This window comes from Haliotis rubra, unplaced genomic scaffold (genome assembly GCF_003918875.1).
Source record: "Haliotis rubra isolate DU_JTF1 unplaced genomic scaffold, ASM391887v1 Scf414, whole genome shotgun sequence".
Taxonomy (NCBI): domain Eukaryota; kingdom Metazoa; phylum Mollusca; class Gastropoda; order Lepetellida; family Haliotidae; genus Haliotis; species Haliotis rubra.
In genome coordinates, this window is record NW_025767096.1 from 618,016 (window position 1) to 644,876 (window position 26,861).

General features: G+C 37.5%; 1 protein-coding gene across 4 annotated transcripts in view; it reads left to right on the forward strand.

The window, feature by feature from the left end:
- The first annotated feature begins 1,656 nt into the window (after nucleotides 1-1,656).
- Nucleotides 1,657-26,861, forward strand: part of LOC124288292 (MYCBP-associated protein-like) — an 83,270-nt gene continuing 58,065 nt past the window's right edge. For 2 of the 4 annotated variants that reach the window (XM_046724806.1, XM_046724807.1), the window contains exon 1: nucleotides 26,579-26,770. Coding sequence is in view for 1 of the 4 variants with exons in the window: in XM_046724810.1 (XP_046580766.1) it covers nucleotides 1,760-1,814 (55 nt within the window). In the remaining 3 variants the exon portion in view is untranslated. Of the gene's footprint in view, nucleotides 1,815-26,557; nucleotides 26,771-26,861 lie in introns of those variants that run through there. The other 2 variants (XM_046724810.1, XM_046724808.1) reach the window with 2 other exon arrangements.

Below are 26,861 nucleotides of genomic sequence, written 5' to 3' on the forward strand. Positions count from 1 at the left end.
CTTCTAAATGGCTTTCAAAGAAGTTATCCCTAAGGAAATTCGAATTACATCGTTGACGAATATCTTGTTAATTTATATAATATACGTTATACATACCATTTCCAACGCCTTCTCTTTCAACATTATTTTGGTGAGTGAGTGAGTTTAGTTTTACGCCGCACTCAGCAATATTTCAGCTATATGGCGGCGGTCTGTAAATAATCGGGTCTGTACCAGACAATCCAGTGATCAACAGCATGAGCATCGATCTGCGCAATTGGGAACCGATGACATGTGTCAACCAAGCCAGCGAGCCTGACCACCCGATCCCGTTAGTCGCCTCTTACGACAAGCATGGGTTACTGAAGATCAATATTCTAACCCGGACCTTCACGGGTCATTATTTTGGTATTGATATGTATTCATCTCAAACAAACCCACAAGCACACGCACACATTCCCACAAGCATACGCACACGTGCCCACAAGCATACGAAAGCACATAACTACTACTCACAGATTAAAAGAAGTTTCCCAGAACTCGTAGACTTAATAATCCGATAAACAGGATCGGCAGTTTTTGTTAATTGCTTTACCCAGACGATTGTATCATTGGATATAATATCAATCACTGGATTGGCTGGTCCACACTCAAGCATTTACTAGCCCACGTCATATACCTGGAATATTGGAGCCGATTGCGGTACTGAAAAGAAAAGACAAAAAAGAAACATAACCAAGTTTTGTCAAACAAATATTGCAACAAAGATAACGAAATACCCAATTAAATACTCACCTTTCAAAGCACGCAAAACTGTAATCACTGACGATTGTTTTAACTTCACTGAAATAAGACAGAAAGCTCTTCGATGTCTTCTGGAATGTTGAGTGAGTGAGTGGGTTAAAATTTAACGCAACATCGGCAATATTTTAGTCATATAGTGACGATCAGGAATGGTTGGTTGTGTGTGAGGTAAATGGCTGTATATTGAGTGAGTATGGTATTCAGGCGCGTGGGCGTTATTTAAAGAATATAAAATGGGCTCCAATGATCGTACCCATAGAGAAAATCGAACCCCTGTCTTCGGGGTGACTGACGAACATTTAAGCGACTAAGTTACCCCAACGTCGCATACAGTATTGCAACCTTGATGATTGGTTCCGTAAACTCCTCAAATCTATCAAAAGGAAACGAAATAAAACTTAATATTTCACGCTGCATTTCGTTGTCGTGTTCAGTATGCCTACCAAATGAATATGAAGTGTGCAATTAAAATGTGATTTTATCTGATCCATAATTGTTAGCAATTCAGCTAGTACAAACAAATTAACGACTTGCATCTTGTGAAGGTAACAAAAGTAAATGAATTTGAGGCAAATCCATCATGGAATCAGTCAAAACGTTTTTGATAATCCTTATGATTCTAGATATGTTGCTATTTGTTTTCATTTTAAACTATTTTATCATAGAAGTAAAGTATTTAAACCTGCACAATAAAATTGCTTTGAAATGATTGTCGATCAAACCACAAAATGGCATTGTGTATTTCGATCAAACCACAGGTGAGTTGAAGGATGTGCAATGACTAAAACCCAAACAGGGCCCCTGACATCGAGGTCTCGTGAAACAAGGGAGGTAATTAAGAATGCATTCTCGCGAGATGTGGTTGCTAGGAAGCAATATGGCGGCGTTTTGAGAAGCTTTCTTCTGATGGAAAGGGAAATAGAACGAAATCAAGAATAACCTGATTGCGTATGCTGTGTCTATAAAATATTTTAAAATGAACAGCAAGCTGAATCTGAAATCATCGAAGAAAGATCGACCTAAATCATCTGGTGGGTTTTTTAATTTATTATTTTGAACGTATTCTTGAATGGCATCGATACAAAATGTATGGTAATGACTTTGATAAACTTTTCAGTGTTATTGTTATTAATTCTTTGTATATCTTTTCATGCGTGATGATACTAGTTATGATGTTATCAGTGACAACTAGAAGTATGAAACAAATTTCATTGTTTTGATTTGTCTGTCGACATTATTGACACCCAGGCACATCCAAGGGGTGTATTCAGTAAGGTGCTCCTTTTATTAACAGAGTTTGCGTCCAAATGTAATGAATATTGACATGAACTGATATTATTATTCTCATGAACTAGCTACTCATCTGCTGAAAAAAATAACCCGGATCCATGTTGATAAAGGCAGACCAATTTCATCTGCCTTTTTTTTACACATGCATAAAGCATAATATTTGGCATGTTTAGTAAGTTACTGCACTAAAATCTGGTGTTACTCACAGCTGATTGATGGTGATGTGAAAATATTTGTGATGTTATTTGTGGTTGTTTGCAAAATTAGTGCTCAATATTTTGCAGTTCCCTATTCTCTTTACCATGGTTACTTGTTTCCTGAATGTTTGGGGAAAATGCTACAATGGTCATAAGAATGAAACCTTTTTTAAGTATATAGCCTGTGACCTTGTTGTATCACGGTATTTGACATATCCATAATTGTAAATAAAATTGTGATCTTATAAGGCCTATTTTATTATGAAGTCCGAATCAACGACATTTAATCAACACATTTGTGAAAAAAATATTATTTTAACTTTGATAGTTTTTCAGCAAGAGCCATTAGATGAACGAAGCCGGTTAATATTTACCAAAGGAGAGAACTCCATCGTATCGCAGTTAAAACAATAAAATTTATTCCCCGGGAGATAAATATAGCTCATGACATCACTTCCGCTGTCTTAAATGGCAACCATGATATGCAGACGACCTAGTTCTGATTGAATGGAAAGGGTCCTATTCGAAATGTAAATATTATAGCAGGTACTTGATGGATGGTGGTCAGACAGATTTTAAAAGATTCCAGAGTTTAATGTTAATGTTTCTGCTGGACAATACATACAAAGATTCGATACATCCTGTTGGTTTCCAAAAAGTAAACAAGCAACTGACGTCTGGCTGTCGATTTACATATGCAAATTACCGCTAGGAGGCATATCTCGTGTGGAAAACTGGATATTATGAATGTCGTGAATCCGCTATACAACGAGGTCCGAGTATACATGTGTTAAAGACTCAATATGATGAGAAACAAATAACCATTATCGACTACCTTCATATACAACTTTCAGAGACGTTTACATTTAAATTGTAAAACCTGCTAGAAGTTTTACATTTGAATTGTAAGACCTTTGTTTTACAGCTGAATTGTATAAAAAGCCATTTAAAATGCATGTAAGGTTGATAGTGAAAATAACCTACATCCTTCATAATCTATTTAGAGCTGAAGACATAACTGCACAATCCATGATCATGAAACCTGATTGTTTACAACCGACAATAACCATCATGCTTGGGGGAGTTCACAGGACGTTTTAATAAGTCTCACCTGGCTTACACTTGGCCTAGTTTCACGGTGATCAAATTAATTAGGGTCTGCATAATAGGGATGTCACGATACATAAGTTTCATGAATCAATACGTATCACAATTCCCATGTCACAATTCGATACGTATCACGATACCTATTTTCACGGCATTATTGCATAAATTTAATTACATTTTGAACATTAATATTTCATATTCTATAATTGTCCATGAAAAGATCAACATTTTTTATTTTCAGAGATTAAAAAGTTCTAATTTCCCATCTTTGTGCATGAAAAACAATCATTTCTAACTCTCATAACATCAAAAAACAAGATACAATTGCAAAATGTAAACAATAGATAAACATATTTAAACCGATGCTTTCAAAACTAAATATTGATACAGTTTTGAATGTATCAATAATTGTATCATCTTAGAAAAAGTATCGATGTATCGTGGCATCCCTACTGCATAACACACCCATCTCACATTCAAGTGTGTCTGATTCTCATAGTCTTTCTCTTTCACAGTGTCAGCAAATTTGGTTTATACCATGACTCCTGTATTATTTCACAAATATAAAGGACATTTAAATGTATTCTTAATCTTTCTGGTATTTCTTGGATATGGATGGTTGATAAGCAAGTTAAAACACTCCTTGGGTTTTTGTCCTTTACTGGAGGTTTTTCAACATTTTTCAATCAAAATCAAGGAGGAGTGTTTTAACTGTAACTAAACCATCCAAATAATAATCTCATGTAATCTTTTACAATGAATCATTATCATTTAGAAAAATGGAAATTAATTTCAGGTTATTATGCTAACATATAAATTATCACCACCAATTTGATGTATTCCATGTCTAAATGAAATAACATTTTAATCCATAGTCATAGTGTCTTAAAATAAAAAGACCCAAGTACTTTGGTAACCTCCCATTAAATGACCAGCAATGGTATCTACCAGTGTTAGAAATTAATGTTATTAGTTTTAATTCCACTATTCTGGAAAGCATAGATACTGACTGACTACTGGCTGACAAAATTCAATCCCTTTTTTGCCAAAAAACTTAACTTGAACTCAAAGACTGTCAAACAAAGAATCATTTTTTTCTGTTGCCACAACTAATGATTCCCTTATTTCTTTTAGAATGTATGCAAACAAACTGAGCAGCACCTCCTTGAAAATCAAGAATAGAACTGGTCTTCATTTTCCCTTATCTTACCTTCATGTAAATTACATTAATTTCATTGGTCAATGACGCTTTAACAACTTTCCGTGTCACCCCTCCCAGGAGGGTAACAACTGGAAAAAATATTACCCGCTGCCACAGTAACCGCCAAACTCTCTGCCGAGACGCTGTATCGCTAACAATGGTATGACGTCATAAAAAAAACGCATGCAGTGTACAGAGTCCAAAACCATTCAATTAGCTGTTTTTGAGTTCACTATGTACACATTTATTTTACCGACTTTCACTGCTTTATTTAAACTATTGTATACATTGACTCTTTTCCAACTTAAACATAATTAACCATTTTCATAGCAGTTATAATCTTGTCAGAATAGGTTTCACTGATTTAAAAATCCAGTCAAGAGGCAGACTCCATTTTGTTTACATGTAATATATTGGGTAATGATCTTCCAAATAAAATAAAAAGACATTTTGCAGTGTTCACGAATGGTGTTTCAAAGTAACAGGACTTTTGGTCCTGTAAGTTTCAGATGTCTGTCTGACCCATTGAAAATTCACAGGACCCATAGAATAAAATTAAACACACATTTCAGATTTAATATTTCTTATATTGGCATTTCAATTATTAACAAACATAAGATTTATAAACAGCAAACAAGTGTCACATGTCACATATAACAACTTCAGTCAAAGTCATTGTGAAATATACTGTCAGAAACTGGGACCGGCGGGTTGTAGATTTCTATCGGACCGTTGGCGAATCTGCCGGATTTGTCAGAGGGTCAGACGCTCTTCGTGAACACTGCATTTTGTACATTTAACATGGCGGTAAGATAAATACATTGTATGCTTCTCCCTCAGGTAATATGGTCTCATATATACGCCTCTTTGTAGCAGCGTTATCCCTTGCCTACCGAGAGAAGCATACAGCTTATAATGTTTGTCTTCTTCAGATTTTGTTTGGCGGTGGGGTAGCCTAGTGGTTGTAGCGTTGGCTCGTCATGCCGAAGACCCGGGTTCGAATCCACACATGGGTACATTGTGTGAAGCCCATTTCTGGTGTCCCCCGCTGTGATGTTGCTGGAATATTGCTAAAAGCGGCGTAAAACCAAACTCAGTCAGTCAGTCCGTCAGATTTTGTTTGTGTGTTAAACGCCACACTCAGCAATATTCAAGCTATATGGCAGTCTAAAAATGTTGAAGTCTGGACCAGACTATCCAGTGATCAACAGTATGAGCATTGATCTATGCAACTGGAATACAATAGTCTTCTTAAGAGTTAACTAACATTAAAGGTTTTGAATCTTTCAACTGTTTAAATTCTAGATTAATTCTATTTTCACCTTATTTTATGAGATCCTCCCAAATGCAATCAACAACTTTGATGACCTGATAGCTTTTTGTCATAAGGCCTAAAAAAACATCAGACAGATGATGGAATGTAAATCACAGATTGCAACAGGTTGGGTAACAAATTACAACACTCTCTTCATAATATTTAAAACAGCCAATTACAATGTTCACAGACGTCGAAAAGATGTGAGGCAAAGCGAAAACAAAATAATATGATCAGACAATGTAAGTTATGACAATGTGGAGAAGCTTTATCAATTTTCAGCTGGTTGGCCTTGAAAAAATATATATATAAAAGGAAACTGTTTGGCGTAAAGTGTTTCGCCATCGTATTAGTTCTAATTGTTAACAACTGTTTCAGTTGGTGAACACACAATTTACATCACAAATATGATAAAGTGAGTCTTCACATGGATTAGTACAGTGAATTAGGATGTGTAACATGATGTTGCCTAGTTAGTGGTGCAGGTTAAATAAGTTATACATTTTTAGAATTTAGATAAGTTTAGAGTGAGGGCTGGCCTCAAACTGAAAAAAACACCAAAACAGAATGAAGGTGACACTTCTGATCTGAAAAATATTGAATTATTTACAAAATTGCTGGAATGAAAATCTTTGCCAGAAGTCTTTGCTTTGTAACATAGTTATCATTAGATCTTATTACCAATATATGGCCTATCATTAGCTCAACGTACCAATATATGGCCTATCATTAGCTCAACTTACCAATATATGGCCTCATTAGCTCAACTTACCAGAGATGGTAGGGTAGCCTAGTGGTTAGAGTGCTTGCTCATCATGCAAAAAAATCAGGATTGATTCCCAAGTGGGTACAATGTGTGGAGCCCATTCCTGGTACCCTTTGCCATGATATTGAGGAATAGCTAAAAGCTAACTCCTTGCAATGACCTGGCCTGATAACACTCAGCTTCGTGTTATCCTACCATAAACAATGGTAAATTTAACCAACCGTCACAAAACAAAATTGTAAATCATAGTCCACAAGGAGCAGTGATACAAAATTTTAAAAACAATGTACAAACATGCAGCCTATGTATCATCTGTTTAATGGGCAGCTATCAATTTGGTTGAATATTTTACTTTGTAGTCGTTTCTGTGGCAAGCCCACATTATGTGCATCACACTTTGGTGTAGCAATAATGGTGATGTCAGTTTAGTGACCAACTCCATAGTCCAACAGATAGAACGTCAGACTAGAGACTTTAAGGTCCATGGTTCAATCCCTGGTCAAATCATACAAAAAATACTTGAAAATATGGCACTTGTTGCATTAAGCTTAAGCACTATTAAACAAGGGCTGGTAGGCTCAGAGTCAGTATACTTTGTCTGAATGGAGTGAGTGAGTATGTTTTTACGCCATTTTAAGCAACATTCAGGCAATATCATAGCAGGGGACACCAGAAATGGGCTTCACATATTGTACCCATATGGGGAATTGAACCCGGGTCTGCAGCATGACCATTGAACGCTTTAACCACAAGGCTACCCTTGTCTGAATAGGGTGTCCGTGTCAATCAGCTGAATCAGGGCTCCAGATAATTTTTCAACATCAGGAGTACGTACTCCTTTTTTTTTAATATATGAGTACTGGAAAAACTAAAGAGTACATTTAGACAGTACTGAATGGAATTTAATGGAGTACCAGTAATCTTGTGTTTCGTTTCATATATGCACCACAACATTGCTATTCAGTACTCTTGTGTAAACAGGTAGAAAAACATCAAAACAAAACTTTTTCAGATAAATACATCTGTAAATGATTCTAAGACCGTACACCATTGCTGTTGCGCGTATCTGCTACGTTTTCTAAATTATTTCCTACAGTATCGTGCTTATATTGTATCCGTACATGAGCCGATACTGCCCTTATCTGGAGCCCTGTGAATCATGGTATCTCAGTGAGCTGGCCTTATAAAAACAGCATTAGTCCATACTAACACAAGCTGCCATACAGGTGCTTGCATATTGCATATGTCACTACAATAACCGTGACCAGGTCATTTAACCCTGTTACTTGACCTCACTCATCTTAGCTGATTGCACCCGTGAAGATCCAGGTTAGAATTGATCTTCAGTAACCCATGCTTGTCGTAAGAGGTGACTAACGGGATCGGGTGGTCAGGCTTGCTGACTTGGTTGACACATGTCATCGTATTCCAATTGTGTAGATCGATGCTCATGCTGTTGATAACTGGATTGTATGGTCCAGGCTTGATTGTTTACAGACCGGCACCATATAGCTGGAATATTGCTGAGTGCAGCGTTAAACAACAAAACCAAATACAGGTAGAAGCACACCTAGTCTCCAAACAAACTAACAAAACTTAGTTGATTGCACAGTGACAATGAACAGATTGTCCACTTACTGTATGATTGAAGCATTCATAAAATCTTTGATTGTAGACTATGTCCTGACATTTCATTTGCCAACCCTAAACTACACAGAACTAAACAAAGTTTGAAAAATGATTTCAGATGGTAATTTCAAATTCCTTCGTGAAATTTGCTTAAACAAAGATGAGGTTGTCCACAGATTCTTTCAGCTATTCAAGAAATTCCTATAGAATATTTTTTGTTTCCAAGGCAACATTTTTTCTGTCAGTCTGGACCATATCTCTAAAACTAATGCCCTTTCATGTAATATTGCACTAACCAAGACCAAATTGTCAACTGGTTTCCTTAGATATTTAGGGATTTTTAGGAGTTTATTTCCTATTTTCATGGTAACAAGTTTGACTCACAGACCATGTTTCCAAAACTGCCAGTTTTCTTCACACTATGACCAAATTATTAACTGAAACTTTTAATTCAGAATTTAACTGGTTGTCATATCTCATATCTTTACAAAAATGGACATAACACACAAATACAAAGTTCAGAATTCCAATTCATGGTGTTGTGACAGCTGAATAACTAGACCTGTGTATGGACAGGCAGATTAAAAAGAAATACTGTCATGATATTTTTATGATTCAGAATATATACTGAGGGAAACAAATAAGGGATCACATGAAAGGACAAGTGTTCCTTTATTTTTTTCCAAGGTTTCTTCACAAGCTTTGTATCGCATAGCTTGTAAGGAAACCTGGAAAAAAATAAGGGAACACTTGCAATTGTGCTTTCATGTGATCCCTTATTTTTTTTCCTCAGTATATCATGAAAGTGGGATCATGAAGAATTCAATAACTTTAATTTCATGAATAACAAGATAACTACATTTTGTAAGAATTCAGAAAAAAACGTTATTCACTAAATGGGCTCCAAAATTTATAGTCATTTAGCATAAATCATTAAAGGCTGGAAAACTACACTTTGTAACAATTGAGGAAAGTTTGATCATGAATAACTTGGCAACAATTGTTTTGTAACAATTCAGAATACATCATGAATAACTGGACAACTATAATTTGTAACAGTTTATGAAAGTTCATGAATACCCAGACAACTATAGTTTGTAAGAATTCGGAGGGAAATACAATATAAATGGGCTCCTATATCTATTTAGCAACTGATGAAAGTTTGATCATGAATGGCTGGACAGCTATAATTTGTGAGAATTTATAAAAACACCCAGAAAGTGATATTCTGTAAGAATTTGAGAAAAATAAGAAATAACTGAACAGCAATATTTTTCAGACAGGTCATGAACATTTGATCATGAATTCTCTGACAACTATAATTTGTAAGAATTCAGAAAAAAATGATAAATAACTGGACAGCAATAATGTTTAAAAATTGAAGAAAGTTTATATAATTTTTATAAATTGAAGAAAGTTTGATCCTGAATAGCAAGACTACTGTATTTTGAAACAATACTGACAAACATCATTATAACTTGACTACGCTATTTTGTTAGAATAAAGAAAAGTACAGGTCACTATAATGAAACTACTTTATTTTGTAAAAAGTAAAGTGTTCAAGTATGAGACTACTCACCTCCAGTTGAGCGAGACACTGCCAGTAGAACAACCTCCCATAGCCCAGTCTGGCAGACTGTGAAGCACCTGTCACGCATACACACAGGTATATAGGGACTCTAGACAGGACACAACATGATGTAGGCAGTGTGGCCACAGTGTTAAAACATGGGTACACATGAAGTGCTAGTGAAGAAAGTAAACTGCACTTTCTTCCTAAATTCTAGTTTAACTTTTTAATCCACTTATTGGACATAGGATGGGGGAGAAGGGCATTTATGGATGTGAACTTCTATATTGTGAGGAACATGATGACTCAGAGTATATTCTCACTCCTTCATCAAGTGAATGAAAGCACTGAAGCAGAGAGCATGTATAAACAACAACAATAAAAGCAACAATAAAAGTGACAAGATAACAAACAACCCATGCTTGTCAAAAGAAGGGGTGGTGGGATGGGTTAGTGGTTAAAGCGTTCACTTGTCAAGCTGTAAAGCCGGGTTCGATTCCCCACAATGTGTGAAGTCCATTTCTGGTGTCCCATACTGACTCACTCGTTCACTCACTCACTCATTCACTCATTCACTCACTCACTCACTCACTCATAAGTGGCAACTAATGGGATCAGGTTGTCAGGTTCGCTGACTTGGTTGACACATGTCATTGCGTCCCAATTGCATAGATTGATGCTCATGATGTTGATCACTGGATTGTCTGGTCCAGACTCAATTATTTACCGACTGCTGCCATATAGCTGGAATAGTGCTGAGCGGGGCATTAAACAACTAACCAACCAACAAACAAATCATGTTGTGCTATCACCTAATTTTGCAATGTCCATCATTGTGTCTACATATAGGTTCATGTTAAGTATCTATTCATAGGTAGTCTTCCAAACTCTACTGATAAGTGACATTAGTACCAAGATATTTCCAAGGCTCAATATCTAATGACTTTATGACTGAGGGATGTCAAGCACTACGCCCACACACCTTACACCCCTATAGCTTTAACGCTCCATTCCTACAACACAAGTGTTTGCTATCAACCTCTGTATACAAGCCCACTCACGTCTTTATTGTCTTCTACTAAAGGTGTTTACATATTAATTCAAGCTTATTTATGACATAGTTACTGCTTGTTTATGGAAACGTGGTTACCACGATAGTGTGATCTGGATGTATGTACAGCGGTTCAGTGGTATGAGATGTTGAAATTTAATCATGAAGCATACTACTTTATGAAGGACAACTTCTTGTTTTTTACATAGAACGACATTTCAGTGTAGATTCTTTGACCATTATCAAGCTAAAATTACTATCAAACAATTTGTGAAATTTGCTGTTCAGAGTTGTTTCCCTTGCTAGTGTCAGGAGCCATATAGAAAATTATGGACAAAGTATAAAGATACATATTTATCAGGGGCTAATATCATTGCTTGTAGATGTACAGACATTATTTTTAGTTGTTTATGCCACTTATAAGGCTTTTGTCTTCTTTAAACTAAATGACACATTTGAAACCATCAAAATTGCAGTATTCCTGCAATAAAACCTGATTTGGCAAATTTACATTAAATGACTGACTCTGTATAACAAGATGAAGAAGAAATGGTTTGGCCTGTTGAAATGTCTGATGTCATGATCCACCAAGTATCCCATATTCCTCTTCATTGAAAGTGAACGCCCTGTTTACGACCCCCCAGAGAACTCTTATCAAGCCCCTGATTGATACAGCTAAGTTTCGATGACCTGTGAAACAATGGCTATAGTTCTGTCAACAATGGGATACATTAGTTATAACAGCCTGGCTTGGAGGTATTCAGGACACAATCAGGGATGTTTGCAAACCAGACAGGAAGGAGGGACAGTTTGTGATAATATGGCTGGTCTTGATCAGATTTATTTGACTTGTTGATTGGAAAATAGCATTTGGTAAATATTTGGAATTGCTGTAGGGATGCAGGGCTTGTTGGATGGAAAATAGTATTCAGCAGAACTGAAGGTTGAGAAAGGCTGTTGGAGTTGTTGATGGAAAATAGTATTTGCAAGATGTTTGAAATTGCAAGAGGAATGTTGAATTTGTTGCACAGAAAATAGTATTCAACAGATCTGAAGTTGGAGAAGGGATCTTGGAATTGTTGTGTGGAAAACAGTAGTGAAATTGGCCAGACATGATGGACTTGTTGGATGGAAAATAGTATTGGACAGATGTCTGAAATTGCAGGAGGGATGTTGAGCATGGATGGAAAATAGTATTCAACAGATTACTGTCGGGATGAGATGTATTTCACAAATATTTCCATATGCAGAAGTACCTAGCAGTTGATGAAAAGTTTCTGATGGAAATATTTCTCCAAATCTTGGACTTCATTTCATGAAGATGATGGTTCCATGTGAAAAATTCAGCTGAATTTCTTTGACGGAAATGGATTAATCTGAACTGTGGGAAATCAACTCTTGGCCATGGATTCATATTGGTGTAGTTGCACCATGGGCATATTTAGGATCACCTTCCGATGGAGATAAGATTCGAAAGAAAGGGAAATGCCTGATAATTTGAATTGATACAACTGAATATTATTGCTTATACCTCCTCTCTGTCCATACATACAGACTATGCCTACATTTCTCATGTCAGCTTGTTACAGCTTGACATCTGGAAGATTTTTTCAATTAGTTTTCCTGAAATTAGTATATGTTGAATTTACTAATTAGTGGTTATGAATACTGTTTTGAACTGTAACCATCCTAAATTTGGGGAAACGTTTGTCCTTGTGGCTAAAAGCACAACTGTTGTGCAGAGTTACTGCCCTTTGCCATCCCTGGATTTGAAGGTCATCTGATAAAATCAAAGATTTACCAGATTTTCCCATAGTCTGTCTGAACCATATGACCAGAACTTCAACAAATTGATAAAGATCTGCCACCAATGACTGTTGTTTGAACTTCACAAGGCCTTCAATGTTCTGTTTTCCAAAATGACCATATAAAGACTTAAATCATTTAATCATTTGATGAGTTATTTGAAAAGAACTGCTCAAGATGTCGTCATCTGTAAACTATCGTAAAACATTTACACGATCTAAATCTGTGCCATCTGAAGCTAGTAATCAGGAGAAAAAATCTGTGCGGAGAAAGCGGAGTGAAGGGGCGTTTCCCCCTGATGGAGAAAGTCCTGGCAGTGTCACATCCAAGAGAAAGTCGACCCGACTAAAACTGAAGGGATCCTGTCACACAATCACAGCCATAAGTAGGTATTAAGGCTAATCACTGTTTCCATTTGAATAATTTTGTCCCCTGTGGGTTAAATGAAAGCTACCAAATGAAATGTGGTTTACAGGTAGGGCTTGGACGGGTGGGTAATGAGTTGGACCCGGGTACCCGTCTCAATACCCTGACCCGTTATTATTATCATGTGACTAATAGATTAAACAATGCAATACGTTATTCTTTCATGATGAAAAGGTTGAAGGTTGAAATCTTTGAAGATTTAGACATGATTACAGTTACCTCTTTTTGATATAATATATGTGTAAGATATTGAAAAACTCAATATTTTAGCCTCCGAGCTGAAAAATATATTGACATTTCTTCCAAATTTGATGTCAGGAATTAACATAACAGGTATCCGGGTAGAGTAGGGTAATAGAGGGTTGGGTACCCGGGTAGAATATCTGGCTCCATCCCAGCCCTATTTACAAGGTTTTACCATGATTCACAAACATGGGGTTCCCGGGGACCCCTAATTATTAGTTTTAAGCATCCTTGCAGGCAATATGAGGGTCCTGTGAAGGTAATGGTGTAGGGAACTGTATGTTTTGATCATTTCTGTAGAGCCTGGAATGAATCATCGATCATGTGGACTGATGGGTGAAATGATGCACGTAACTGCTCTGAAAGAAACAACCAAACACTTAGCCGAGTCATAGATGTGTTGTGGGTACAGTGAACAATGTTGTGGGTCCCTCAGTGAATTTTTGTTCTGCCTCCATTCTCTACATTTGTGCATACTGGACACAAATTTGTGAGTCACGTAAAACCCTGTGTTCAGAATCTGTCTTCAGAAACCCATGCTGTTCTTACAGTATGCAACTTACTGTATTGGTTGTTGAGGCTCGTTGATCCCCGACCGTGTCATACCAAAAAACGTTAAAATATGGTACTTGTTGGTCCCTGCCTGGCGCTCGGCATTAATGGGTAGAACAAGGACTGGTCGACGCTCGGAGTCAGTATAATGTGTCTGAGTGGGGTATTCATGCTTCACTGTGGCATGGTATCTCAGTGGGCTAGCACTATAAAACCAGCTTCAGTCTGGGCTAGTACAAGCAGCCACACATACACACGCATTCATGTTGTCATATGAGCGAAATATTCTCAAGCTCGACGTTAAACCAAATTTCACCTCACCTCACCTCAGGCTCGTTGACTTGAGTGATGCATGTTATCATATCCCTGTTGCATAAATCGGTGCTCATGATGTTAGTCACTGGTTGGTCTGGTCCAGACTCAATAATTTACTAACTGTTGCTGGAATATTCATAAATGTGCTGTAAACAGATAAAACAAACCCAAATGTTCTTTACGTTTGAAGGGCGGTAGGGTAACCTAATAGTTAAGGCGTTCACTCGTCACGCTGAACACCCGGGTTCGATTCCTCACGTGGGCACAATGTGTGCAGCCCATTTCTGGTGTCCCCCGTCATTATATTGCTGGAATATTTCTAAAAGCAAGCTGACATAGATAACCTCTTGGTCATGTGGACAAGGCATCCAACTTTGGATAAGAAGGTCTGTGGTTCGAATCCCAGTACCCAGAATCCTGCTACATATGTAACATTGTATCTTTTACAATATAGACCATAACCCAGTGATCTTAGGGGCTGCACTGGAAACTAAATATGAAAAACATATTTTCAGGGAGGTTCGAACCCTCCCCTTTTGACAATGTCTAAAGACCACTTTGAAGTTAATGTTTTGCATTGGCGGAGCCAAGTGGGGTTCAGGGGGTTGAACAAGTTGAAGGACACCAGGACCCATGTTACACTAGAGCACCATGTGGGAAATATTATTAAAAAGAAATATGTTAATTTTTTCATATCAAAAAACAAAATCTGTTTGGTTTAAACAAGGGTTGACAACATAGCCTGTCTCTTGCAAAAATGCCTTTGTGGAAACCACATCATAGATTATTATACTGCCTAAAAATTCATTCATTCATTCAAAATCACCCTTGTGAAACTGGTATGATTTATACCATTTATGATTTACCAAATTCATTCATTCATTCATTCGAAAACACCCTTGTGGAAATGATATGGTTTATGCCATACCTAACAAAATTCATTCATTCATTCATTTCATTCAAAATTCATTCATTCATTCATGATTTATACCATTTAACAAATTCATTCATTCATTCATTCATTCATTCATTCAAAAACACCCTTGAGCAAATGGTATGATTTATACCATTTATGATTTAACAAATTCATTCATTCATTCAAAAATATCCTGGTTGAAACGACATGACGGATTATACCATCTAACAAATTCATTCATTCATTCATCTGAAACTAATGACTGTCCATTTGTCTTCATTGTTCTTCATTTTCCTCTTCAGCAACGTTAGACTTAGAGATAAATCTTTATGGGCTAAAAAGTTAATTCACCATAAAAACAGACTTCAACACGAGAAAATAAACAACACCCCACTGTACCTGAAATGTTAGCGTCTATTCCTAAATGGTCATACTAAATCTTTATTGCCACTTTGCCCAGTCAGTCAAATATTATATTGTAGAGGTGACATTAGTATTGCTGTTGAGACAGACCACCCACTAGGATGTCAATATGGATTCTTCCTTCTTTAATGGAGTGAAAAGTTGTCATTCCCTTCATGGAAGTACAAGATGTCTCTAGTATTTTTACTGTTCAATGTCAACAGATTTTTGAATTTCTAATTTTAATCATCTTAAGTGTGATAAATGATTATTCTCGTCACGATATGGCTGAAATATTGCTCTCACTCACTCACTCACTCACTCACTCACTCACTCACTCACTCACTCACTCACTCACTCACTCACTCACTCACTCACTCACTCACTCACTCACTCACTCACTCACTCACTCACTCACTCACTCACTCACTCACTCACTCACTCACTCACTCACTCACTCACTCACCCTCACTCCACCACTCACTCCTCACTCACTCACTCACTCACTCCACCACTCACTCACTCACTCACTCACTCACCTCACTCCTCCACTCACTCACCACTCACCACTCACTCACTCACTCACTCACTCACTCACTCACTCACCTCACTCACTCACTCACTCACTCACTACTGAAGATTCTGGTTAAAATTGGTCTTCAGCAACCCGTCCGACCACCCGAGCCAGGCTAGATTTCTGACAGACGGTCTAAATTTACAGCTAGCCAGGCCGATGGTCTGCTCAAAATTTTAGATAACATGTTCCATACATCTGAGTAAATGTATTTTTAAAATTGAACATTACATTTAGACTTGACATTAGTTGACAATTATCTCAAAACACTGTGTTGACATATATTATCACTGAAACAACAACATCTATCAATGCGTGAAGTTCTGCTAACTCGAAGCACAGTGCTTACGATTCAATATCACTGACATGTGACACCTATCAATGCATAGAGCTGTACCTTAACAATATGGTTCAGTAAATTATTCATCGTAACTAAAAACTGAGTTATTTTCTTTGGATTGTCTGATCTGGTTATATCCATTTTGGGTTGGTAACATTTTGAAGTTACCAGCCCTAATGTCTGGCTGTGTTTTGGGTTTATTTCATACACTGTGTAACAAAGGAAACAAGATAATGAACATAATTGTCTAGGATAAAAATCTACCATTTTATTACAGCCTGCTGGCCACTTAGATATGTACAGACACGTAATGCCATGGTTATCCCAAAACAATATTTGATTCTTTAACCTTTAGACCACTTCAGTGAGTTGCTGTTAGTGTTGTCCAGATGATTGAGCAGGTCTGGCATTCGGAACCAACCTGAGGGTTTTATGAGCTCACTGCATTGTCTGGCTTTCATTAAAGTGAACTGAGAGGTGTGTGTCAGTCAATTAATGGTAATTCCTGCTGATAGACATATTGGACAACTCTTTGTGCTGTCGGGAGAGACTGGCTGTGTTATGTCTATAGCCAATATTAACACCAGGAAATGAAGGTTGGACATTGCTGGGGTGTAGGGTAGGGTAACAGGGGGTGTGGATGTGTTCGAATGTGAACCTGCTGGAAGGTCAGTGGCTGGTTCTGAGACTTTTGTCAATCCAGGAAAGTGAAGTCTTCAACCAGAGACCATATCGGTATATGGTTTCTGCTTCAACAGAGCTCCACAGAATGTTATGTGGGATGTGGTGAAATTTCTGAGAAGTCAGTGGTCTGGTTCTGAGATTTTTGTCAATCCAGGAAAGTGATGTGGTCTTTAACAGAACTCCACAGAATGATATATGGGATGTGGTGAGACTTTCTGAGAAGACAGCTGTGGTCTGGTTCTGAGATTTTTGTCAATCCAGGAAAGTGATGTGGTCAGCAGAACTCCACAGAATGATATATGGGATGTGGTGAGACTTTCTGAAAATTCAGGATCTGGTTCTGAGATTTTGGTCAATCCAGGGAAGTGAAGTCTTCAACAGAGCTCCACAGAATGATGAATGGAATGTGGTGAAAGTTTCTGAGAAGTCAGTTGTGTATTTCTGAGATTGTTGTCAATCCAGGAATGTGAATTTGGTGAACAGAACTCTGTAGAAGAATATTTGTGGATGTGATAATCCATTCAAAGGTGTCAGTGGTATTTTTCTGAGATTGTCGTCAATCCAGGAAAGTGGCGTGGTCAATAGAACTCAGGAGAACAATATATTGGATATGGTGAGACTTTTTAAGAAGTCTGTGGTATATTTCGGAGATTGTTGTCAACAGAACTCAGAAGAAGAAAATTTGTGGATGTGATAATCCTTTCTAAGGTGTGAGGATCGTTCTGAGATTGTTTGGAACCAAGAAATTTGAGTGGTCAACAGAACCCTTCCAGAAGGATTTTTAAGGGAGCGATGAGATTTTCTGATAAATCAGTGGTATGGTGGTAAGATCATTGTCAACTCTTACAAACCTGGTATTTATGGCAACATGTGGAGACATTAACTCCTATTAACACCTATTTGAACCCATTGGAGACTTTTCCAGGAATCCGTCATTTCAGACCAGAACAGTTAAAGCGGTTTGAAAAGGTTTTAGAGTAACCGTGTGAAAGCATCTTCTGGCGTTTTAGTGAGACTTGTGTTCAGAAGAATTTTAAAGGTAATTGTGAAGAAGTCAACAGAGGTATGTTTATGGAGATAGGTTGAGGAATCAATGGAAGGAGATCGTTGTTAACCAAAGGCGATAGTTTGAACCATTCACTGATGGTGACAGTGTCTGTACTGAAGTGAATGAGAAAGTCAGAATTGTGGGAAATCACCAGTATGTACTGGGAACCATCTGAGATTTGCCAGTGAAACTGAAGAGTTTGAGCAATTTGGAATTACATGAGAATTATATGGACATTATAAGACTTATATGGGAATTATATGAGAAGTTCTTAAGTTAGTGAAATCAACAGTGTACACAATTATGAATAAATCAAGAAAATGAACAGTCTCAACTATAACATGTTGAAAGGAAATGGAAGGTTAGAGTTGCTCTGGGTCAACACTGACTGAACAGGAACTGGACATTAGAGTGGTGACATGATAGCTTCAACTGTAACATAATAATAATAATAATGTGGGTATTTATATAGCCACATCCAGGTACTAATAACACAATACTATGTGAAGAACATAGAAAGTAGTAATGAGGAGACGATTTAAATGTGTCCAAAGATTCAGCCTGCACTGGCAGCTGCGTGTTTTGGAGTCCTTTAGGAATGACAAGTAGCTGGTGATTCTTGAAGATCTGTTTGGACTATAAACCGCAATTTGGACCTGTACTTGAAGATGTTTGGGAAACGTAAACACTGAAATGTACAAGCACATGTTGGATTCTTCAGTGAGATTCTTGTGGAATTGGCGGTATAGTTCTTAGACAATTGTTAATGCCAGGAATTCAGTTTGTAACAGAATGGTGATGGTGTTGAAAGGTTGAACCACCAAATGCCTGTTTTAAACTGTCCACAGACATTTTCAGGAATCTGGAATTTTGATGTCAGACTATGTGAGGCCAAGGAAATGAAGTTTGAACCAGACATAATATAACACTTGCACTGAAAAAACAACAGTTTTGATAGTCCAGCAACTGTTTGAAGGGATTTATTTTTATGTTTTGCCTCCTGCTGAATCCCATTCAAGTATCTCCAACTTTTTGTGAATTTAACAGTTTGCAATGCAGCTAATTTAGTAATCTAATATATCTCCTGCTGTTCTGTGTGTTGGCATTTAATCACACCTTCTCAACAGTCTCCAGTTTTCGTCATTTAATCAGTTCACAATGCATTTTCCACTGAAATGAACAGCAGACAATTTACCAATCACTATCCCCCAGGTATATAAATCATGTTTGAATATTTTATGCAGTATATGATTGATTTGGAAAATACAGGACTGTAACATTATAGGATAGACATTCTCTTCATGGATTCAATGTTAAGGAGTATAGGAATGTATCACAGTGTCATGTAGTTTTGAATCCTCTGTCAGCTTTGTTTGTCCGCTCAAACACAGCCATTATAGATGACAGTGGATCTGTTACCAAAATATGTTGAGATGTGTTTCCTGATTTCCTGCACAGAAGAGTTCTAACTGCACTTCCTTCCTCATGTTACCTTTGTTTCCATGGAAACAATAATTTTTGGATCTGTTGATGCTGTTTCATTCATCAATATTTATTAACCTGACTGTAGGACAGTGTGCATGGATTTCCTGTTTCATTGACTGAAGATTGACAGCAGGAGGGAACCAAGTTTCAAATATTTGTTCAGGGATGTGGATATTATTTCTGTGAAACATTACATAAAGAAGAAGCAGCTTGTGTGAATTTCATCTAAATTCTACAAATCCAAGATGGCTGCCAATTCGAAGCGCAGCATGTCTGTTCAGTTCAGCCAATCAGCAGTCAGCACACTGTTGGTAAAACACAGCACAGTGACCCCTGGTGGATTGAGGAGACACTCGTTGATGCCAGCCTCGGACAAACACAAACATGGAATGTCCCATCTTGCAGTTCCAGGACAGATTGGCCGACGAGGGTCCTTGTTTTCACGTAGGAATAATACCAATAGATTATCAATAATGTTTCTACCATTGCCTCAGTTCACCCAGCAGAAAGTGGGTACCTGGTGGGATGAGTCATATGACTGTTATGCATAATAACACATATTAATGGGCTTGGGAAGCAGGAAGTGACGCATAGGGCTGGCTATATCGATATATAGTGTAGAGATGGCATTGTGTCTTCATAGTGTTTTGTAAGTAATCCATGCATAAACATGTCACCAGTGATGTGAAATATGGTGATTATGTCTCCCCCCGAAGTGTCAGGAGACATATTGTTTTTGGTTGAGTTTCCATCGGCGTCGGCGTCAGTGTTGGCATCAACGTTCCCATTGTTTCCGGATCATAACTCTAAAACTACTCGAACAATCTTCACCAAATCTGGTATACTGCCTCTCCATATCATGTAGATGTACCTTTTGGGTTGAGGTTTGTTTTCAATGTTATCTTTTTCATGGCAACAATTTGGACTTTGTCTTTTTGAAGGGTAAAGTTCATTTCCAGAGCATAATTCTGAAACTACTTGACCCATCTTCATGGCAACAATTTGGACTTTGTCTTTTTGAAGGGTAAAGTTCATTTCCAGAGCATAATTCTGAAACTACTTGACCCATCTTCACCAAATTTGCTATACTGCCTCTCCATATCATGTAGATGTGCCTTTTGGGGGTTTGAACTTTTCTTTCAATTATATATTTTTTCTGTTTCAATGGCAACAAATTTGGACATGGTCTTTTTGAAGGGTAGGGTTTGTGTTCCATTGAAAAAGTTACATCCATAACTGAATGTGATAAAATTTGATTTTGATTTCAGCATTTCTTTAAAAATATTATTGACTAGAGACAACTCTGTGACTGAAAAACAACAGATTCATGCATGCATTAGAAATAGAATCATTCAGAATTCTGAATGTGTTGTAAAATATAACTGTGGAGTTGTTGATTTGTTGATAAGTAATTAAGTTCAATTGAATATAAACATATTAAATGAAGACTTTACAAACATAATAACATACTATCAATAATATGTATTTTCATACTTAGAGATTTGAAATTGAAGGAATCAAATGAATTGTTTGAGGTCTCAACGTTGAATTGGGGGAAGGGACATCTGTTTTTACGATTAAAACAATTTTCTAGTTTCTTTCTGAAATATTTGGCTCAATGTTGAATTGGGGGAAGGGGGAGACATCTGTTTTTATGAGTAAAACAATTTTCTAGTTTCTTTCTGAAATATTTGGCATTTTTGCTCAAAGTTACTTCTAAGATATTTCTTGATAATCAATCGATATTCAGTTAATGATAATCTATCTCTGTGCTATATATTGATAGCCAGCCCTATACATCACTTCCTGCTTTCCAACCCCATTAACTTTACACGACTTGATATAACTCATCCTCGATAATCTCCAGGGTATACGTTACGATAACTCTCCACTATACCCTGGATGCATCTATGGCTTGGCCCAATGATTTTATTACCTCCCTTCTCACAGTAGCAAATCAGATAAGCCACCGTCACAACCGAGCTTGCCAGTGTCAACAAAAATAGCTGTCGCAGCCACCAAAGTTTGTTCGCAGTGTGACTCAGATTTGGGGGGAAAACATACAGACAAATAGACAGGTCTGAAACCTTAAAAATATATATGCAAGAACTGCTTTTTCGGAGTATCTGCAATAAAATATTATTGTGTTGACAAGTTTAATCGGTTAGATAATTTAAAAAGCTAAAGTGAGTTGTGATTTGTACGCTCAACTTCCCAGCGTAGACACCTGATTGGATAAAAAGCCAGCCAAGGAAGGTAATAAAATCATCGGGCCGAGCCGTAGATGCATCCAGGGTATAGTGGAGAGTTATCGTAACGTATACCCTGGAGATTATTGAGGATGGATATAACTGGAATATGCACAAAGCAGCATTAAAACAAACTTACTCACTCACACACAATCACTCACTCACTCACTCACTCACTCACTCACTCACTCACTCACAACCCGTATTGATCCTTAACATACACATTCTCCCATTAACACAACTAAGAGGCAAATATAGACCCCCAGCTAGTCACATCTCATTCCAAAGACTAATTTCCTCCAAACTTTGCCCTTTACGGCAATATTCACACACAACAAAAGAAACTACATAAAATAGATTTTTCACTTAGGTGTGAATTCTCTTGGAAACAACAGGCTATGCAGTGTTATTGACATGTAATAGGGTGTGACTGGCCACACAATAGCCTGAATCTTATGCTAAGTGTTTTATATGCCATATCCTCACTTGTCAGATTCGCTGCTATTGTAAGATTGGATGAAAAGGCATTGGGTCCTCACTGCTACCCAAATATGTTTTACTTGAGTGAGTTACGATGGTCTCCTGTCAGATGGGGCTTATTGGGCTTAATCAATTATACATCATGCTGTGATTTATCTTGAATACTGCATGGAATTTCACAGTGCTTAAAGGGTGGTTGGGTAACTTAGTGGTTAAAGCGTTCACTCGTCACACCGAAGGGTTCGATTCCCCACATGGGTACAATGTGTGAAGCCCATTCCTTGTGTACCCCGCCATGATATTGCTGGAATATTGCTAAAAGCAGCACAACACCATTCTCACTCACACACAGAACTGTAGGTACTTTTTTTATTCTGGGGTTTACTTTTAACTATATTCCTATGTTTGAAATTAGTTTTTATTACAGAAGTATGTTTTATTCAAGTGATGCAAACCACTACGATGTAATCGTAATTGCTACAAATTTTAGCCTCAAACTACGCCAATACGATTGCACTAGAAATTCTATGAAATTTGAAGAAAATTCATTAAAATTCGGATATGTAGACAAAAATATATATATTCGTCAATTAATATACATTTTTGCCAAAAAGAGATGACAAGAAGGAATTTAATGCTGATAATTTGGAAATCTGGTGTTGGAGGTATGTGAAATTGAAACTTCACTCTTGATTAGTGTCATATTATCTTTCTCAGAATCCATCATGATTGTAAGTATTTGGTTGATTACTAATTTTATGGTCAAACTACTAATTTCGATCCTTGAAACTACTGTTTGCAACACTTTGGGGTTGGCATCTCTGGTGGTTTATCATGGTCAGTGAGCCTTGATTTCTTGGCTGCTGAATCAATCCTGTATGTATCTGTTCAGATTCTAGTACTTTACTAAGAAAGTGTAATCCCAAATGTAACATATGACCACTTACCAATTGGCATTGTGTATTCATAGCTTTCCCCGTGAGAACAGTGGCAATTTACACTTATCAGAGGGGTACTTCATGGTCTGGACTACCAGTTATCTGAACTCCATTTTGATTTTTTTTGTGGTAGCCGCATTTGCTGAGCGGATTAGACGTCTGACTTTGTGTGCTGGTGATTAGGTGCCTGAAGGTGTGGTTTGAATCTCGGATGGGACTCAACCCAAGAAAAGTACTCAGATTTTGTACTGTACTAAGAAAGTGTAATCGCAGATATGACATATTACAAAACACTGCTTGAACATAGTTTAGAATGAGTGCATGAATAAAGACGTAGCTTTGTGTATTGTGTGAGTAAATTAACACTCTATTTCATCACAATATTCATGTACAATAACAATGGCAAAATTTCCATATAATCCTTTATATAAGTTTGATAATCATTTGGGGGTGGTGGGGTAGCCTAGTGGTTTAATCGTGGGCTCATCATGCCGAAGACCCGGGTTCGAATCCCCACATGGGTACAATGTGTGAATCCCATTTCTGGTGTTCCCCGCCTTGATGTTGCTGGAATATTGCTAAAAACGGCGTAAAACCAAACTCAGTCAGTCAGTTGATAATCCTTTATAGTTCTTCCCATCAACGATATTTCCGATTATTAATCTCTCTATCCAGCCCTTGTAATGCAGGTGTCAGATGTTTACAACTTTAATGAAAGTCACAGATGTGTGGTGCTAATGAAGCTAGAACCATAATCTGGTCAAACCGGGATTCAAACAACTCAGTGTCACATATCTAGCGTGTCTAAGGGAGGCAACTCACCACAACGAATAGCGATGACTGAGACAATGAAGCCACCTCTGCCCCCCCTATATTCTTATGAACCCTGTATGTTTCCGCGTGTACTTATTATTATTCTGCATGTGTGTTAATCTTTACACTTTTTAACACAAATTGTTGTATACAGATGTATCCATTCACCCAAAGTGTTATCTTGTGTTATTCTCACAGATCAACTGGGTGCTTTTGCAAAGATTTGTATGATATCTGCAAACATGTATCAGGGCTGTTCATTCGTGTATTTGGTGAATTTAAATTTTTAATGAATTTAATTTGTTATTCATGTTGACAAGAATCGAATGTTAATTATTTTGTAAAAAGGAGTGTTTTGCTTGAATTTGGGTGTTATTTGTCAAATCTAAATAGGCAAAATGGAATATATCAAAGCTGGGCAGGATCATACCCAAGACATATATTTTGACCATAACGTGGTCATTGTCATTGTCATGATAAATGTCAAAACATGTCAAAGAATATATTTTGTTATTGTTTCAATGAATACACTGAATAATACTTCAGCTTCTAAATTTGTTACCAATTCTTCGTGATTTGAATCATATTCTCTGCCCTACCTCATGTTTAAATTTTGGTCCAGTTACATGTTTTAATTTCGTTTTCGAAACTATTCCATTCATTGAAAAATTACATTTTAAAAATATTGTTTTGTATTGTATTATTTGATTATCCACTGTCCCCATCTGTTGAAAAAAAGTATATTTTTTTAAACCAAGTAATAATAACTTAATGGTGCTGATTCTATCGATCACTGGTAGCCCTGGACCTTCAATAGCTTGAATATTCCTGTTTACAGCATAAACTCATTGACTGCAGCAAGAGTGAGGGTAGCCCAGTGGTTGGTGTGCTTGCTTGCTTCAGTGAGAATATTTGGTTTGATTCCAAACTGCAGTGAAAACAACTTTCTTTCTTAACTCGCTGTCAAATGTAGATGGGAAGTGGGCTAGCCCAGTGGTTAAAGTGGTTCGCTCATCACGCCGAAGACCAGGGTTCGATTCCCCACATGGGTACAGTGTGTGAAGCCCATTTCTGTTGTCCCCCGCCATGATATTCCTAAAAACAACGTAAACCAAACTCACTCACTCACTCAAATGTAGATGGCATAGCTGAGGGTAATCATTTTTGTTCCTACTACCAGGGAAACAGGTTAATACAAAGTCTGTGTATCATGAACATGTCTCCAAAACACGACCCAGTGATTTTTTGGTTGTCAGTGTAAACAGAATCAATGCTGCATGAAAACACACATCTTGTGTTACAGAGTAAAGAATTCAATCACAATTTAAGTTTCACCCCTGTCACCTGCCATGGAAGTTCTATTTCAATTGGTGATTTGTATAGAGGCAGTGAGTTGTCCCACTGCATGTCCTCAATACTATACACCGTAAACACTTCCACAGTGCTCTCTCTATCCCTCTACCAGGGCCAGTAGTCACTCTACCTCTGGGCTAATAATCACTCTACTAATGGGCCAATAATCACTCTATCACTAAGCCAGTAATCCCTCTCCTTCTGTGCAAGTAATCACTTTGCCACTGGGCCAAGTAATTGATCTACCTTTGGGCCACTACTCCATCTACCACTATGCCAGGAATCTTTCTACCACTAGTCCAGTAATTCATCTACCCCTGGGCCACTACTCCATCTACCACTATGCCAGGAATCTCTCTACCACTAGTCCAGTAATTCATCTACCCCTGGGCCACTACTCCATCTACCACTATGCCAGTAATCTCTCTACCACTAGTCCAGTAATCCATCTACCCCTGGGCCACTACTTCATCTACCACTATGCCAGGAATCTTTCTACCACTAGTCCAGTAATTCATCTACCCCTGGGCTCACTCACATGCCCATGTAATCAAGTTTATTTTACTTCCACCATTCAGATACACTTGAGTTGCTCATCACACTGAAGACCAGGGTTCCATTCCCCACCCGGGTAGTCTATGTGGACCCTATTTCTAGTGTCCAGTAGACGAGATATTGTCAGTATACAGCAGCTTAAACCACACACTCATTGTATTCTGTCTCAAACAATCAATACATTCCGGCTAAAACTTTTCCTTACAAATCTCCATTTCTTAATCTAGTTTGTTTGTTCCAATTTAATTAAAAAGTCAGATTTAATTTCAGAATCAGATTCTGTTTTCTTTATACTGACCAACTACATTATTCATGAACATGTCAGATAATAACCTCTATTTTAATCAAAGAATATTTCCCTTTGTGTCATGAAATAGGAAGTTTCTTGTCCAGACTCGCTCACCCCTGCTGGGACCAATATTAGATGTTTTATGGTAATGCTAATATAATTATTTCCAGCTAGTTTTCCAAGTGTTGTCCCATGGCTTGAGTGGTGAGCTGTAGGTGGGTTTACTCAAGGACTTTACGACAAGTAGGATTAAACAGCATTGACTTTGTAATGTTTGCTAATCCTTCGTATGGTAATACAAAAAGTTGGACTCAACATCAGGCGGACCGACAGGTGGAAGTGTGGATTGTGTGCATGGAAACATTGTTGTGATATTGGATAACGATCAGTCAGGTTTGATTCAGATCTCTTCCTATGAAGATTAAGATTATTTTATTGGTACATTTTTGGTTGCAGGCATGAGGATATGGGATCTTGTGGTTGT